At 36.6% G+C, this 17,822-nt stretch overlaps 1 protein-coding gene and 1 pseudogene across 1 annotated transcript; both read right to left on the bottom strand.

Annotated features, from left to right (window-relative positions):
* Nucleotides 1-503: 503 nt before the first annotated feature.
* Nucleotides 504-2,421, bottom strand: LOC143596064 (small ribosomal subunit protein eS26-like). The gene is made up of 5 exons (XM_077074934.1): nucleotides 2,313-2,421; nucleotides 2,112-2,204; nucleotides 1,043-1,127; nucleotides 822-955; nucleotides 504-728 (listed from the first exon to the last, which is right to left on the bottom strand). Exons 1-5 carry the CDS (start codon nucleotides 2,313-2,315, stop codon nucleotides 657-659), a joined length of 387 nt encoding a protein of 128 aa, XP_076931049.1. The 5' UTR covers nucleotides 2,316-2,421; the 3' UTR covers nucleotides 504-656.
* A 1,912-nt stretch (nucleotides 2,422-4,333) lies between these two features.
* Nucleotides 4,334-5,637, bottom strand: LOC143596063 (uncharacterized protein At4g06744 pseudogene; annotated as a pseudogene).
* Between the last annotated feature and the right edge of the window lie 12,185 nt (nucleotides 5,638-17,822).

Below are 17,822 nucleotides of genomic sequence, written 5' to 3'. Positions count from 1 at the left end.
CCAAAACCTAAACAAAACCCGAAAAAACCGATTAAATACCCAAGTATACCCGAAACCTGTTCCTAACCGACTCACCCGGTTTTAAGATTGTTGACCAAACCACCCTTTTTTTTGCACCTCACTACGAATAAAGTTTGGATTTCCTTCCTTTACTATTTCTTTTTTCTTTTCATCTTATAACGTGTATAGACTTTGCTAGCATTTTTCTAGTTGTCTTCTCTGTATTAAAACGTCACGGTCGTTTAAAGAAAGACACGATAACCTTCAGACTTGATTGTAACAATGTTAACAAACCAAGTATATCATATCATTCTTAAACTAAAATTAAAATAAAAATGATCCAGCAAAAAGGATGCCATAGAACCAACTCTAACATAACAAGATTACAAAAATAATCATTTTCCTCAAGTCATATCATGTTAACGTTCAATTATATAAACTACTAGCTACATTAAAACCAAAATTTGGTCTATGCAATTTCAAAGACTTAAGCAAAAAGCAATCATTTCACAAAAAAACCTTATGAATAATGGCTTAAAAGATCGAGTAACTGGCAACAAAGAAACAATAGAAGCCTAGACAACTAAATAGAACACAATCATCACCAAAACATACTCGAATAGGAACCCTTAACAATCTAGCGGCAGACAAAGACTTTAAGTGCGCACAGGTGCTGGTCCAGCACCTCCACCAGGTCGGGCCCCTTGACCAGGTTTAGGACCATCATCCTACAACAATAAGAAAAGATGCACATTTCAATAACCACAAAACTGGAAATCATATTAGAAATAAAAAAAAAATATTAAGTATAATATAAATACCCTTGGGCGAGAGAATCGCTTTGGAGGCTCACGGTTCCTCCTTTCGGTCCGTGAGCGGACACGGACCACTTTAGAGTGAATTGCACAGGAAACACAGTGTTGAATCTTCAAGTACAATTTGGGGAGGGTGTATTCTATAATAATAGATTAAAACATTAATTAGATTCATATTGGCGTCTAAACAAAGATTAAGTGGTATAGTGAATAACTACAAGACTTACGATCAAAAGCACATGCTTCTTGAACATCCCTAACCGCAGCTTGTTCCACTATGTTCCTCACAAGGAATCTCTTGATAGCCTTGTCCTGATGTCAACAATAAAAAGGTTTGAATGTTAGTCAAACACCTTTATGTAATGAGAGAATTTAGTAAAGTTGTTTACATAAACCATAAATATAAAAACTTCTAACGATAAAAACAGGCTCCGAACTTGCTGAAAACAAAATATAAATGCTTTTCCATTGACAAAAAATTAAAAACAGAATCCTTGATAAAACTCTTTTCTACCAAGTGCTACTAAATGTTATCACAATTGGGATGTTCAAATTCGGATATCCAAAGATTTTAGATAGCTGATTTCAACATCCAAATTTAAAATTTCGGATTCGGAATAGGAAAAAAAACACCAAAATCTGTGCCTAAGCAAAAAGATTTTTTGTTTAATTACCCTGACCCAAAAAAAAGAGGCGTTTACAATTGGAAGACAAACCGGTCAGCTCTTTTTAAGCCTAAAACGGTAATATCATTTTTAAAACCTAACATGGTTATTACCAAATAGGCAAGTAACAAGGTTATTACCATATAGGCCAATACCATGATATTGAAACTTAAAGCCAAAAGCATGATTACAAACAAAGGCCGATTAGGATGAATTAAACACGTAGAAAGAAAATAGTAAAAATTGTAGAATCATGGTTTGACAACGGCAATTACAAAACATTAGTGTCAATGCTTCACAATCAGAATCTCACAAGAGAAGCGACCAATGAGGTGACTTGTTGGATTAGGTTTCAGCTTCTATCCTTCTAAAGGTTCAATTCATAATTTTCAACTTCCGTTTATAATCATTCTTTATCTAATGTTTCAAGCAGTGATTGTTCTCGTTTAACTAAAAATTTCAAACTAAAAAAAATATATAGTTTTTAACAAAAATTGACATGAGTAAAGACAATACACAGAATCTAAAAACACTTGATCCTAAAGTATCAAATAAATATAAAACAAAATAAAAAAAATGAACTGATTAATGCATAATAATAATTAAAGAAAAACTAAAAGCAAAATAAAACCTTGGGGCAACATTTGCCGCAATTGGAGCAGCGAACAAACTTCACGTGGCCACGACCATGCTTGTTGCGTCCACCGTTTCTTCTCTTAAATGTCTAAGCAATAGAGTATTATTTTGTTAATAATAATTAAACTAAATAAAAATGAAAGAGAATGTATATGAGAGACGGAGATAAAAGTGAACAGTGTGGTCGGAAACTGACCATATTGCCGGAATCCTTCTAGGGTTATGACTACAGAGGCGGCCCGCCGTCAGCTTGGTTATTGAGTCAAATGAAGATGCGATACTTTTATATGCTAGGTTTTTAACAGCTTTAGACAGATTTTGAAGTAAATATCGGCGGGCCCAATAGGTAAGTCGGGCCTACACGACTACACATTGTGTCTATTCTACTCGTGCCGAAACAGTTTTGGGGTCGGTACGCGTTTTGGTCCGAACGGGCCTTGTGTCATAACATTGTGTCTGATGAAGATGCGAGGTTTTTATAAGATAGGTTTATAAGAACTTAAGGGAGATTCTGAAGTAAAAGTTGACGGGTCTAACATGTAATTTAAGCCTATCGATATCTTTACGTATTGTCTAACGTATTGGGTCGTAACGGGTCGGGTTAAAACGGGTTTTCGGTTAGAACGGGTTCTGGCTGAAACATGTTTCGAGTGGGGAACATTGTGTCTAATGGAGACGTGACACTTTTATATGTTGGGTTTTTAAGAACATTAGGGAGATTTTCAAGTAAAAATTGGCAGGCCCAATAGGTAATTTGAGTATGTCAATATCTTTATGTATCGTGTCTAATGTATTCATGCCGGACCATGAACAAACGTGGCTTTAATATGCTAGGTTTATAAGAACTTTAGGGATATTTTGAATTAAAAATTGATTGGCACAACAGATAATTTGGGCCCATCAATATCTTTACGTATTGTGTCTAATGTATCTGCGTCGAAATGACTTCGGGTCGGAACACGTTTCGGGTTAAAACAGGTTCGGGTCGGAACACGTTTCGGGTTAAAACAGGTTCGGGTCGGAACACTGTGTCTGATGAGGATGCGAGGATTCTATATGCTAGGTTCTTAAGAACTTTAAGGAGATTTTGAAGTAAAAAATGACGGGCCCAACAGGTAATTTGGGCATCTCAATATCTTTGTCTATTGTGTCTAATGTATTCCCGTCAAGAGAGGTTTTAGATCGAAAAACGTTCGAGGTTGGGACTGTGTTTCGATTCAATAAGCGTTTCGGGTCGGAACAGGTTGGGACAAAACAAGTTTCTAGTCGGTATAGGTTTCGAGTTTGAACAAATTTGCGTTTGAACATTATGTCAAATGAAGATGTGAGGCTTTTATATGCTAGGTTTATAAGAACTATAGGGAGATTTTAAAGCAGAAATTGGCGGGCCCAATAGATAATATATGGGCCTCTCAATATCTTTACATATTGTGTCTAATGTATTCGTGTGGAAACGGGCTTTTGATCGGGATTGGGTATCGGGTCGGAACAGGTTTAGGGTCAAAACTCGTTTCGGGTCGGAACGGTTCGGGTCAAAATGGTTCCGCTCCAACCACGAACCCATTTCGACTTGAAGTCTGTCCTAAGCCAAAACTTGTCCCGTGTCGACAACTTTTACATCTTGGTAGGGTTATTTAGGTAATGTTGGAAACATTCCATAAATTTTCTAAGCATTCCTTAAACTTATGGAATGATTATGAATTCTATGATTGACATTTGGTTGGAAATGAAATCAAATTGTAATTCCTTCTCTTAGCTAACGAATGAATTTTAAATTCCAATTTCCTTGAAATCCCATAGGTTCTTACCAACCAAACAGCCATTAGAACTCGCCACTCACCAACTAGCGTTGATCACTTCTATTTCAAAGACAATAAGTTAAGGGAACTAGAAGGCACTTCGACTAGGTGTTTGGTTTGGTAATTGAACTCTCATATACATAGCCTTAAGACATATTTGATGAAATTTTGGTTTTACTGTTTTAGGACGTTGTGACTTTCATTGTGTTTGATAACAAATGGATACGTTATGTTTAAATCCAATTGTTCATCTTACCCCGGTTTTAAGAAGTAACACTTTAACATATTAAAATTAAGGTAATTCACTTTTCAGCAAAAATTTAAGTACACAGGTTGAAATTTAAGTAACAGAATGCTATAAGGTATACATATTAGTTTAGTAACACACTTGACAAGCGCCTAACAAGAAAAAAGTACATTAAATGGGAGCCGGTGACAGACCCATAGGCGAACCACTGGAATGCGGTGACCAACAAGGAAGGTACCGATATGCCTGCCTATACGAACAATATCTTGGTTTTGCAAAGAATGCCGAACACTCCGCCACGGGTCTCTGATCTGGTTGCCCCATTATACAGTTGTTCCTAACATCAAGCACTCCTTTATTAATCAAACCTCTGCATATTGGACCAACACTAACAAAATAATTATTAGGCAAAGACAGGTTAGCCAGATTAGCCATCGCACACACCACCTCAGGCACACCACCGTATAACAAGTTCCCTGCCAAGTTAACAACTTCAGCCTTCTTTAAACACCCTAAGGAAAATGGTAATGGACCTGTTAAGAGGTTGTTCCCAGCGTCGAAAACAATTGTTTCGGTCAAGAAACCGAGCTCGTATGGGAGGCAGCCACTCAACATGTTGTTTAATAGCAAAACCTCGGATATACCCGAAAAGTATTTAGCGATGGAATGAGGTATTTGTCCGAAGAATTTATTGTTGGCTAAGGTAAGGTAAAAGAGATGGGAGTTTCCGAGGATTTCGGCTAGTTGTTGGATGAAGTTGTTGTTGTTTAGGAACAAGATGTCTAGGTCTTTTGTGAAGAGTTGGGGTGGGATGGAACCCGTAAAGAGGTTGAATCGGATATCAAGAAATGATAAAGTGTTCATTGCGAGTATGGCGTTGGGAAATGGCCCGGTAAATAAGTTGTTGCTTATGTCTAACTCGTAAAGGTAGGGAAGTTTTGCAATATTTGGTGAAATGGTACCCGAGAAGAAGTTTGAGTTGGCATGAAAGAGAGCGAGGTCGGGTAACTGGTCAATGAAGCCGTCGAGGCTTGGAGCCGTGAGTTGGAATCCATTTAAGTCAATTGAGGCAAGCGTTATTGCGGTTTTGTTGTCAGGAGGGTTGTCACAGTAAAACCCTTTGTAATTGCATATATCTGACCCCACCCAAGAACTAGTGATATTGAGGGGGTCAGATGATATGCTGTTCTTGAAAGTTTGTATCAACGGGTAGACTACAGATAGTCGTTGGTCGATGAAAACTAGTCCTTCAAGAGGGTTTCCAACAGCGATAGATGATAGCTCGCCATGAGTTTTGCTAAGATGGAAACCGGTGAGGATAACTACGAGCTTGAAAACGAAAACAATGATCACTTGCATATTATCTTCAACTTCTTTTGAGCTCAAATGCAAGATAGAGGAAATGTATATAGAACTTGAGCAATGTAGCCACTAAATACTAGTGATTTGAAGAGACCGTCCACTTTCTCTTTGTTTTAAGGTTCATAATCATCTAGATTATGGAAAGATGATGGAGAAAATATGACTGGTTCATTGGTTGGTGTTATTTGTCATCCACTTTGAAAAGGAAAGAAACAGAAGAAAAAAGTGATGGTTTAAAAGGGTTTATGATTTGCTGTTGTTATTCTATTTGTGTTTTTAATTGTTAATGGGGTTGATGAACTCCACCAATGGAAATGGTGGAATTAAAATGACGCCAGGTTGATGTCATGGCACACTTGGAAAAACTAATGGAAAAGGCCTTATTTTAAAGGGGGGGAAAGTAGTGTATTTCTCTCCTGGTTATTATTCTTAATTAAGGTTGACACATCTAAATGTGATGAACCAACCATTAAGGTTGGAAGTGCTTTGGCAAACAGTTTGAAAAAATCTTTACTAGAACTAACTCTTGTGTAAAACATGTGTCAAAATAAAATTTTATAATATATGTTTGGCTGTGTTACATTCAATATACCTTTTCTTTTTAATCTCTCCGTGAAAGAATGTTTGTGCTTCCTCTCCTGAAGTAATTCTACAAGATCCACAAATGTGTGTGTATTACACTCCAAAAATAAACATATTTTCGACTAACTTTATGATTTTCAATATTTACTCATGATCAGATAATAGGGTTGTGATTGTCATATTTACATAATATCTGGAAATTGTAGTGCATCCCATGTAAACAAAACCAATTTGAGATTGTATAGTATTAGGAAGACTAAGACCACACATAGTGGGTTCGTTTTGGGGGGGGGGGGGGGGCTCCAAAACCCGCGCAACACTGCTCCTCCTTGTTTTTGGCGTCGTTGGATTTGCAGGTTGTGGGTTTAATGGTCAAACTTAACCGTTGGTTAACGGTCCAAACTAAAAAAAATCAATTAACTTTCCTATATAATCCGTTTTATCCCCAATCAAAACTCATATTTTTATATAAGTCTCAACTCAAATTCTATAAAAAATTCTACAAAACTTTATATGGATTCTCCTACTTCTTCATATTTATGCTACTAGTTTTAGGGAATATCAATGACTGACACCGAGGAAGAGGCGGTTACGAGTGCGATTACGCTCGTGGCACAGGTTATGCAATCTCTTCGTTCTCCTCCACCCACGTGTTCGAAAAGAGATAATATTGAAGGAGATCGTTTGGGCGCGAACGCTCGTTTGATGGCATATTACTTCAATGATCCGCTAAAATACATGTTGGGTATGTATCTAGTTGGTTTGTAAGTCTATAAGCAATATAGTATATGTTATGTATGCTATGTAAACCGAGATCAACTTTTGATCTCAGTGGGCTTGGGCTTATTGTTGGGCTAGGTTATGGATTGCCTATATATAGATGTTATGTATAGGGTTTTTGGTTGGCCGTTCATAGTAATATTGGTGAACGTGTGTTTTGTGTAACCTAGTGCTTAAGCACCCGACGTTAATCAAACGTGTATTTTGAAGCATCATCTTGTGTTCTTTACGTGTTACACTTGTTTATGTTGAATCATTTCACGTTATATTCCGCAATAACGTTGAGGTCGTTGATATCATATTGAAAGATCCATAAACGGGACATACAATTGGTATCAGAGCCTTTTTAACCATTCAATGCTCGAGTTTGATATCAAATAATTCACTTGCTATTTTATGTTTGCTTTTTCCGGCGAGAAACTCCTCAGTGAAGAAGGGTTAATTTTGGTTATAGATTCGGTTTGATTGGAAACAATTTAAATCCCTTAATTCACGGGATTTAGTTGATCTCTTATCTAAATTAGCCAACCTTGTTGTCGGGCAATTCTGCTTGATTTCGGGGTTAATTCAGGGATTTCGGCCAAAGACTTTAAATAATCATCATTATCGGTCATTTTTAAGGGTTCTCAGCTTTACTCCATTGATTTCGGTCAGATTTATAGGTTCTCGGGCAAAATTTGGTGTTCCCGGTCTTATGGTGTTCTCGGTTATAAAGTGTTCTCGGTTGTCAGGAGTTCTCGGTCAAACTGTGTTCTCGGTCGTCAAGAGTTCTCGGTCAAACTGTGTTCTCGGTCATCAGGAGTTCTTGGTCAAACTGTGTTCTCGGTTAACTTGATCTCTGCTTACTTGACCTGTATTCTGTTGACTCAATCTGTTTTCGGTTGGTTCTACACTTGGGCCTGATCTGTTTTGTTTGGGCTTTGAAAGTTGGACCTTGCTTACTAGACTGATTTTACTAATATTGTTGCAATTAAAATGGAACAACTAACTAATGGCAATGGATCAACAAATGCTACACTTCATCAAGAACTGGACTCTATAATGGGAACCGCTACTTGCATACCTCGTTTGTTGTCTCATGAGGGGTTTAGCGAGTGGAAATTTAGATTTGAGAAATATGTGAAAAGGAAATATGCCAAGATTTGGAGAAGTATCGTTCGGGTTCCACAAGTTATTACTTACCAGCGTGACAACTCTCAAGAGGTTGCTGTAAAAACAGTTGTTATGTACGATGATGCTGATTTTGAGAAGGTCGAAGAGGATGAAAAGGCACTTTCTACCTTAACCATGGCGCTCTCACCATAGATCTCTTTGGGTTTTAGAGAACTGCAATCTGCTAAAGCTCCGTGGGAGGCGTTGATTAAGTTGTATGAGGGAAATGAAGACATGAGAAACAGCCGTCAAGATCTCCTACGACAGAAATTCAACATATTTAATCACGTTCTGGGAAGTCGTTGGAGACTCAGTTGCAGAGATTCATATCCCTGGTAACTGAAATGAGATCGGCTAACATCAACTTAACTGGTGCTGAAACTAATAATAAGCTTATTAACTCCCTGCCTCAAAGCTAGAATATGAATGTTGCTGTGATCAAGAAGACGAAAGATCTCAGCAAGTTGAGTTTATCTGAAGTAATGGCAATCATCAAAGCATGTGATATGGATGATAAGTAGCGTGCCATAAACCACGCAAACTCTTACAGTGCAGCTGGATACACTCTAATAATGCCCTTATCTCTCAAGACAGTTTCTCGATGTTTAAGGCCTCTCAAGGACTGTATACCTAGCAATATCAGCCTCAGCCTAGTTTCTCAATGTTCAAGTCATCTCAGGGTCAATTCTTACCAGCTCCACCTCAACAAGCTCCTGTGTTCTTTCCACAGTCCACTCAACCAACTGCTCCAGCTGCTAAGTCCCAGCTTCCAACTGCTTCTTCGAGTCAGTCTCCCAGCCAGACCCACTCATACCAAAGGAGACGCAAGATAACATCGCTTTAATGGCTGGGTTCATGAATTTCTACAATGCTTTTCTTGTTAGAGATCTGGTTCAGCCAGTGATTGCCGTTGAACTAGACCAAATTCATCCTGATGATGTAGAGGAGATGGATATTTCTTGGCAAATTGCCATGGTTGTCTTTCGTGCAAAGAAATTCACTAAGAGAACAGGTAGAAACAACATGAACGTACCATCAAATCAGATGGTTGGGTTTAACAAGGACACTTTAAGGTGTTACAATTGCCACGAGCCGGGTCATTTCGCTTGTGAATGCACTAATCTTGAGAAAGAAGGAAACAAAGAAAGGGCATTGGTCCCAGTGGGAAATATTAGAGGTGAGAATGGGGCAACTTCAGGTGAAGGTGAACGGGGTTTGGTAGCTCAACAATTCATTTGGAATGATCAGATGGTTGCTCTCAACATAAGTAATCAGACTGCTAATTATGCTCATGTTGAAGATACTGAAGAAGAAAATGTTGCTGAGGAGCAAGTCAAGGAGCTTCAATTTGCGTTCATGGCATTCACTCCTCCCAACTCATCTGAGGTAAGTTCTCCACTTTGTTCTCAAGCTTGTATTGATAAGATAGACTTATATAAGCTCCACAACAGTAACTTGATTAGGGAAATGGAAGTAGTAAAATCCGAAAGTTTTAAACTTAAGAAAAATGAAAAGGATTTCCTAGATAAAATAGAAGCACAAAAAAGGAACTTTTCTAAACTTCAGTCATATTTCAGTATATAAAGTTGTCACCACCTAGATGCCAAATAGGAAATCGCTGAATTAACTGCTAAACTGGAAGCCTCCAAATTAGAAATATTAAATCTAACTAATAAGTTTGAAAGGGCCGAACTTGATTTTCAAAAATTCGATGGTTCCAGTAAAGTAGTCAATTCAATGATTGACCATCAATTATGGTGGAAAGAAAACGAAGGTGAGGGCATAGGATATAGTCAGGTATCCCCACCATACAATGACAACTATACTGGTCTTCCTCTCACCAAAGAACAAGAAGATAAGGTAAAAGACATGAAGTACGGTAAACCGGCTAAAAATGATAAGGATGATCCAATAAATGCAACTGCGTCCACTTCAGGAGTGAATGATTCTAATGTGTTTACCTCATGTGTAGAGGAAGTAGTCATTGAGGAATGGACTGATTAGGATGATGATTCTTGTGTCTCATTTAATAAAGACATTAATTCTGATGTTTCTTTAGAACTACCTGTTTTGAATTATATTAGTTCGACTGTTTGTGTGGGCTCTGGTTTTAAGAGCAAAGACGATTGTGTTGTTGATTCTGTTAAAACTTTGAAATCTGGTAATATGGTTTCTTACAAGTTTAAAAATTCAAAAAAATTCTAATAAATACTCATTGCCTAAGTTTGTTAAAGAGGGATGCTCTAATGACAAACAGGGTAGTAAGTCAAACCATGTGTCAAGCAGTAAACACAAGGCAAAGCAAACTGGTCCACATAACCGGTCCAGACAGGGAGTTTAGCAAAATATATTTTATATAAAACGTCAAACTTGTTTTAACTATGGCTCCCCTGGTCATATCGCTAGAAATTGTCCACATCGTCCATATGTTCCATACTGTGGATTCTATCAGAGAAATATGCCTCGTAATACCAATCATCTTTTCAGGTATCACCAGGCTAATCCCTCTGACGGTGATTGGAACAGAAACAAATCTGGTAGGTTTAGTCCTCATCAGACCAAGCCTAACATGTTTCGTGAAGGTAGTAGAAACGGTGGTTCGGTTTCAAAAACGAACACGGCTTCTAAACCAAAACAAGTGAGAAAGACAAAGTCAGTTGTGTCATCTAAACCAAAACAATCATCAAAATTTCAGGTATCACCAGGCTAATCCCTCTGTCGGTGATTGGAACATAAACAAATCTGGTAGGTTTAGTCCTCATCAGACCAAGCCTAACATGTTTCGTGAAGGCAGTAGAAACGATGGTTCGGTTTTAAAAACAAACACGACTTCTAAACCAAAACAAGTGAGAAAGACAAAGTCAGTTGTGTCATCTACTTGTAAATCTGAGACCAAGTCATCCATTCGTACAAATAGCAGTAGATCTTATAATGGTAAATATGAATGGTTGCCTAAGTCTCTGGTGAAAAAGGTCTCAAATTCTATATTAGATAATCAAGAAGATATATTATGGCAACACGTGACAAGTGTAGATGAATCAGGCTTACCCAGTGTTACTATGGACTGGGTACCAAAGTTTATCTGATCTCGCACATTATGCAAGAACAACTATGGAGGAATATCATCATACCTTGGTATGTTGTTAGTGGTTGTTCCAGGCAAACGACAGGAGACATCTCTCAACTACGCGACATTCAAATTTTTAATGGTGGGTATGTTTCCTTTGAGGAGGAGAAAGGGAAAGATCACGCAGAAGGGTACTGTAAGTAATGGTGTTTTAAAATTTGAAAATGATAATTTCGTTCCAGAGTTGAAGCACAGTCTGCTGAGTGTTTCACAGATCTGTGATAAAGGTTTTTCAACTCATTTTACTAACAAAGAGTGTTTGATTTGAAGCCTGGTATCATCATACCAGAAGACTGGATTCTTGTTCGATCACAAAGAAAATATAATGCTTATGTGATCGACATGAAAAAAAATGTTCCTAATGAGATAACTTGTTTATTTTCTAAAGTGTCAGAACATAATGCCATGCTTTGGCATCGTCGTCTTGGTCATGCAAATGTCAAATTTTAATTCGTCTTGCTAAAAACGACTTGGTTCGTGGTTTACCCATAAAAGATTTTGTTACTATTGAAAAGTGTGTGGCTTGTACCTTGGGTAAACACAATCACAAATCTCATAAGCCAAAACCGATTAATACAATCTCATTAGTGTTTCAGTTATTGCATATGGACTTGTTCGGTCAGGACCATGTTTTGAGTCTTTCTCGCAGCTCTTACTGTCTTGTTAATACTGATGATTACTCACGTTTTACTTGGGTGTTTTTCTTGTCAAAAGTGAAACTGCAGAATTGATCAAGCGATTCGTTGTGCTCATGGAGAATCAGCTTAACCTGAAGCTGAAAGGTATTCGATGTGAAAATGGCACGGAATTCAAGAATTCTACGTTAAACTATTTTTATGCCGAAAGGGGAGTGCCTCGACATTAAAGTACAGCCCGAACCCGTAACAAAATGGTGTTGCTGAGCGGATGAACAAAACTCTTATTAAGGCAGCTAGAACTGTGTTGTGTGACTCAAACTGCCTTTGTTCTTTTGGGCAGAGGCTGTCAACACGGCCTGCTACGTTCAAAATCGAGTGTTGATCAACAAGTCTCTGATGAAGACTCCCTACGAGATCGTTTACGGTCACAAACCCACAGTTGCGCACTTTCGGGCGTTTGGATGCCCGTGCACCTTGTTGAATCTTGAATCGACTCCAAAATTCGGAGCCAAGGCTGATGACTGTTATTTTATCTGATACGTTGGTCGCGTTGCTTACCGAGTTTACAACAACTCCACGAGGCAGATTGTGGAATCTTATGACGTGCGCTGGGTAGAAGAGAATGATATTGGTGCTCGCTTTGGTCCTGACTGGTTATTCGATTATATTGAGCTCTTCAAGCCATTCAATGTGTTCCCATCGGTTATTTAAGAAATATCATATGCCACTTCCTCTGCTACTGATGATGAAGAAGAAGATCCGTCTCATGCTTCTCAGTTATCTCCGGTACTGGGTGTTGATCCCTCAGAATCTCTGGATGCTACACCAATAATGTCATATAATCAGCCCGAACATGTTACCGAAACTGTGTCTTCACCAACTTCAAAAGAAAATACTCCAATAGTTGAGGGGGAGAGTCCTATTTGTCAAATTTTCGGAAGTACCTTATTTCCGTATGTTATTCCTAATGAATACGTTGCCAGCAGCTCGTACTCACACAGTACGGCGGCATCTGGATGGAAAAAATCCCCTCATTGAAGTCGTTGAAAATTTATCAAACTTACCGTCCACCAGTTCCGTTCACGAACAACCGATTCCATCAAGAATTCAGCGAGATCATCCAATTGAGAATGTCATGGGTCCTCTTGAATGAGGTGTGTCCACCAGAAGTCAGACCGGACACATAAACAGTTGCTTGTTCTCTTGTTTTATCTCTCAGATTGAGCCGAAGTCTGTAGAAATGGCTCTTCAGGAACCAAGTTGGGTGGATGCTATGCATGAAGAATTGAATCAATTTGATAAGATAAAGGTTTGTAGGTTGGTTGAGCTGCCGGTGGGAAAGAAAGCGTTAGATACAAGATGAGTTTTCTGAAACAAGCAAGATGACACAGGGGTTATTGTTAGTAACAAGGCACGGCTTGTCGTTCGCGGTTTTCGTCAGGTTGAAGGTTCAGACTACACTAAAGTGTATGCTCCCGTGGCTAGACTTGAAGCCATTCAGATTTTTCTGGCATATGCTTCATTCATGGGTTTTACAGTTTATCAGATGGATGTTAAAATCGCGTTTCTGTATGGTGAAGTTAAAGAGGAGATTTATGTGCATCAGCCACAGGGGTTTGTTGACTCAAAGAATCTCACTCATGTCTACAAGTTAGATAAGGCACTGTATAGTCTTCATCAAGCTCCTCGGGCATGGTATGCTACTTTGACGGCTCATCTTCTGGGTCATGGCTACAAAAGGGGAACCATTGATCAAACTCTGTTCCTTAAAACCGTTCGGAAAGACTTGATTTTGGTTCAAATTTACGTCGATGACATTATTTTTGGGTCTACTAGTGCTGGGTTGTGCTATGAATTTGAAGAAGTATTGAAGAAGAGGTTTGAAATGAGTTCGTTGGGGGAAATGACAACGTTTCTAGGGTTGCAGGTTCGTCAGAGTTCGACGGGGATTTTTCTGCATCAAGGAAAGTATGTTGAAGATATGCTTGCAAAATTTGAATTTCAAGATTCCAATAGTGCAACTACTCCTATGGCGGAAAGGCCTCTTTTGTCCTCTGATCCTGAAGGGAATCCCGTAGATCAAACGTACTTTCGATCGATGATCGGGTCCCTGATTTATCTCACCGCCAGTCGCCTTGACATCATGTTCGTTGTCTGTTAATGCGCCCGTTTCCAGGCTAATCCTAAACTCTCTCAATTAATTGCTGTTAAACGTATTTTTAGAAATCTGAAGAGACAACCGAAGCTAGGTCTTTGGTATCCCAAAAACTCAGACTTTGATCTATATGCTTTTGCTGATAGCAACTATGGTAGAGATGACATTGACAGGAAATCCACATCTGCTGGTTGTCAGTTCTTGGGCGATCGTCTCATCTTGTGGCAATGCAAGAAACAAAAAAACGGTGTCCACATCCACTGCCGAAGCTAAATACGTTGCAGCGTTAGCATGCTGCTCACAGGTTATCTGAATGCAACATCAATTGCTGGATTACAGTTTGGAATTTCATGACACCTATATCTTTTGTGATAATGATGCAGCTATTTCTATTGTTAAAAATCCGATTCAGCACTCAAAAACCAAGCACATCGACATCAAAATTCTTTTTATTCGTGACTGTTACGACTGTAAATTGATTCATATTGAACAAGTTCACACTGATAATAATGTGGCAGACTTATTTACAAAACTGGTCGGGACAGCCAGATTTAGTATGCTTGTAGGTTAAATTAAAATTCTTCGTTTCGAGGATTAAGTTTTTTTGGAGTTAAATTTGTACATATTTCTAATTTTGCACAAATTTAGGGGGAGAAAAAATTAAAAAAATTCAAAGAGAGAGAGAGAGAGAGAGAGAGAGAGAGTGTGTTTATTAAAAAAATTAAAAACTTTTCAAAAAGAGTGTGTGTGTGTGTGTGTATTTATTAAGAAAATTAAATATATTAAACAATTATTTATTGACTCTCGCTTAAAATTATGCCGGTTGCCCAAGTTTGAAGGACATATAGTTGTACATGTTTGGTTCTGTAATCTACTTGTAGACATACAGAATAGCCATTCACCTAAAGACTGAAAGTATCTGGGATGATTGTGATGTGTTTTTATCTTTAATTTTTCGCTTAAAATTATGTCGGTTACTCCAGGTTTAAGGCACATGTATTTATATATGTGTTTGGTCCTGTTAACCACTTGTGGATATACGAGATAGTCATTTACCTGAAAATTGAGAGTGACAGGGGCGACTGAGTTTTAAATTGTCTTTTGTAATTCCCTGTGAAGTGATATGATTATTCAGTTAGCGACTTTTTAGAAGCTTTCAAAAGATTTTCAAATGAAAATTGATCCAACCTTTGAAAAATGATAGAAAAATTGAATTTGTGTGCCTAACGGGTGAAGTTATTAAGCTTAAAAGGCTTTAGAACAGTCATTGATTTGTTTGGTAGCTTTCCATGATGCATAAATGATGAAGTGATATAAATTAAATTTGCTAAATTCACTGTGGAGAGTCATTTTGAAGAAATGTTCATGTCTCCATATACATCTCTCCGAATGACAGGCAGAAAAGTAACTACCCCAGTCATACACGAGCCCGTTAGTGTCTTGATCACAAAAAATATTGTGCAGTTTTGTTTATTATTAAAAAAATAAAAATAAAGTTTATATATATATATATATATATATATATATATATATATATATGTTTAAGTTCAAGAAAGAAATCAAATATTGCAAGAAATGAGAGAAATAAATATAAGCCACTAGTTTTATTTTAGGTTTTAAATATTTAAAATAAATAAAAAAGATATAAATGCAACAATAAATGCACTCTCTCTCTCTCCAATTAATACAACTAATATAGCCATAATAAATATCTCCAATTAATATATCTAACTAATTTAACTATAATAATTAAAAATACAAAAACATTACTTTAGTTTTATTTTTTATTTACACATTCTTCATTTTATTCAACATAAATACAATTTATTCATATAATACTATTTCTTTGTATTAAAAAAATAAAAATTTCCACTCAATATATAAGCATATATCAACGTATTTAAGTTCAATAAATATACAACCTACACAAAGTTATATAACCTATACTTGTTTTGAGCAATAAAAACGTACAACATACAAAAAGCATATGACTTACATATGTAATTCGACATCAACAATTATATAAACTACACAAAGATACAATACCCTACACATGCGTAGGTCATATATTTTTCGTATGTAAGCTATATGTTTTTTTATTCTTAGAACAAGTGTAGGTTATATGTTTTTGTGTAGGGGTGTTCAAGAAATCCGAAATCCCAAAAAAACCGAAATCCGAACCGAAATCAAAACCTAAATAAACCGATCCGAATTCTTATTCGGATATTCGGATCGGATCAATCCGAATATCCGAATAACTAATTCGGATTCGGATCGGATTCGGATATGGAAATTTAAAAAATTCGGATTGTTCGGGTTATTCGGATATCCATTTAATCCGAATTAAAAACATGTTTTTAGTGCTATTTTTCGGTTTAGTATATTTATTAGACTATTATTTGAAGTTTAAACTTAAAATTTGTGTTAAGAATAATTCATATTTTCCGGTTTATATGTTTATTGTGATTCTAAACTATTAAATGTTAGGAACAAAAAAATAGGAAAAACTTTTAGGTTTATTTCGGATTATTCAGATTATTCGGATATATCCGAATCCGATCCGAATTGAATTCGGATAGATTCGGATCGGATAGGAATATTCCTAATTCGGATCGGATCGGATTTCGGATAGGGTCCAAAAATTTTCAAATCCGAATAACCCGAACAAATAACCCTTAATAATCCGTTATCCGATCCGATGAACACCCCTATTTTTGTGTAGGTTGTATATTTTTTATTGACATTTAATGCAATCATGTGTAAGATAGTTTTTTTGTATTATTCATCACAATGTAACTACATGTTGATGGATATTGATATGTTGAATTTGAAGAAATTGGGTTTGAAAAGAAAGTAATGTATGAATAAATTGTATTTGTGTAAGATAAAATTTTCGTGTGTAGGTTATATGTTTTTTATGTGTAGGTTATATGTTTTCGTGTGCTTGTGTATTTTATGATGATGAATTTGTTGAGTAGGTTAAATGTTTTCCGTGTGTAGGTTATATGTTGTCTTATTCTTAGAACAAGTGTAGATTATACGCTTTTGTGTAGGTTGTATGTTTTTTGTTGATATCTAATTCAAACACATGTAAAATTGTTTTTTGGTATTATTCATCATAATGTAAGTATGTGTTGATGGATATTAATATATTGAGTTGGAAGAAATTAGTTTTGGATAGAAAAAAATTTTAATGTATGAATAAATTATACTTGTGTAGGATAAAAATTCAAGAAAAAAAAAAGTAAGTTATAAAAATAAATGAGTTCTTAATATTTTTTAATTATAATAATTAATTAGTTATATTAATTAAATAAATAAGTATTATGGTTTATTAGTTATATTAATTGAAGAAAGAGAATAATTAATAGTTTCTTTATTTAGCTTTAATCATTTAAAACTTAAAACAAAACTAGTGGTCCATATATATTTATTACATTTTGTTGCAATAATATCATTTCTCTCTTGAACCATCCCCTATATATATATATATATGTATGTATATAATATTGTGTTGTTAAAACATTGGTTTTTCAAAAGCTTAAAGGGTCAAACTAGAACTACAAGGGTGGGGCATTCAAATAAGTCCTAAACACTCTGAATGAAAGGCATTTAAGTCCAACGTTCAACCTTGAAGCTTAAAAGTTCTCTTGTTTCCAATAAAATTTTTGATCAAGCACTAGGGGGTTGGAGTCAAATTGGGGTGATTTGGGGAAATCCAAATACGCTTTGAGAAGATATAGGAGGCATCACAGGTCCATAAGTGATGTCCATCTGAGATTTATGCCTAACTGAACCTAACTCATATCACTGATGCAATGAAAATCATGCAAAGTTTGTTATACCTGCTATCAACCTGTCTCT

This window comes from Bidens hawaiensis, unplaced genomic scaffold, assembly GCF_021521415.1.
Source record: "Bidens hawaiensis isolate Kalapana, Puna unplaced genomic scaffold, B.hawaiensis_p1.1 tig00045991_1, whole genome shotgun sequence".
Classification (NCBI taxonomy): Eukaryota; Viridiplantae; Streptophyta; class Magnoliopsida; order Asterales; family Asteraceae; genus Bidens; species Bidens hawaiensis.
The sequence above is the reverse complement of the archived record's forward strand: the minus strand, read 5'-3'. Positions and strand labels throughout refer to the sequence as shown.

Excerpts from the sequence above, each read along its gene's own strand:
- LOC143596064 (XM_077074934.1), bottom strand. Across the intron at positions 1,128-2,111 it reads GCGGCAAATGTTGCCCCAAG|GACAAGGCTATCAAGAGATT; the intron begins GTTTTATTTTGC and ends TGTTGACATCAG. Across the intron at positions 729-821 it reads AGCGATTCTCTCGCCCAAGG|GATGATGGTCCTAAACCTGG; the intron begins GTATTTATATTA and ends TTATTGTTGTAG.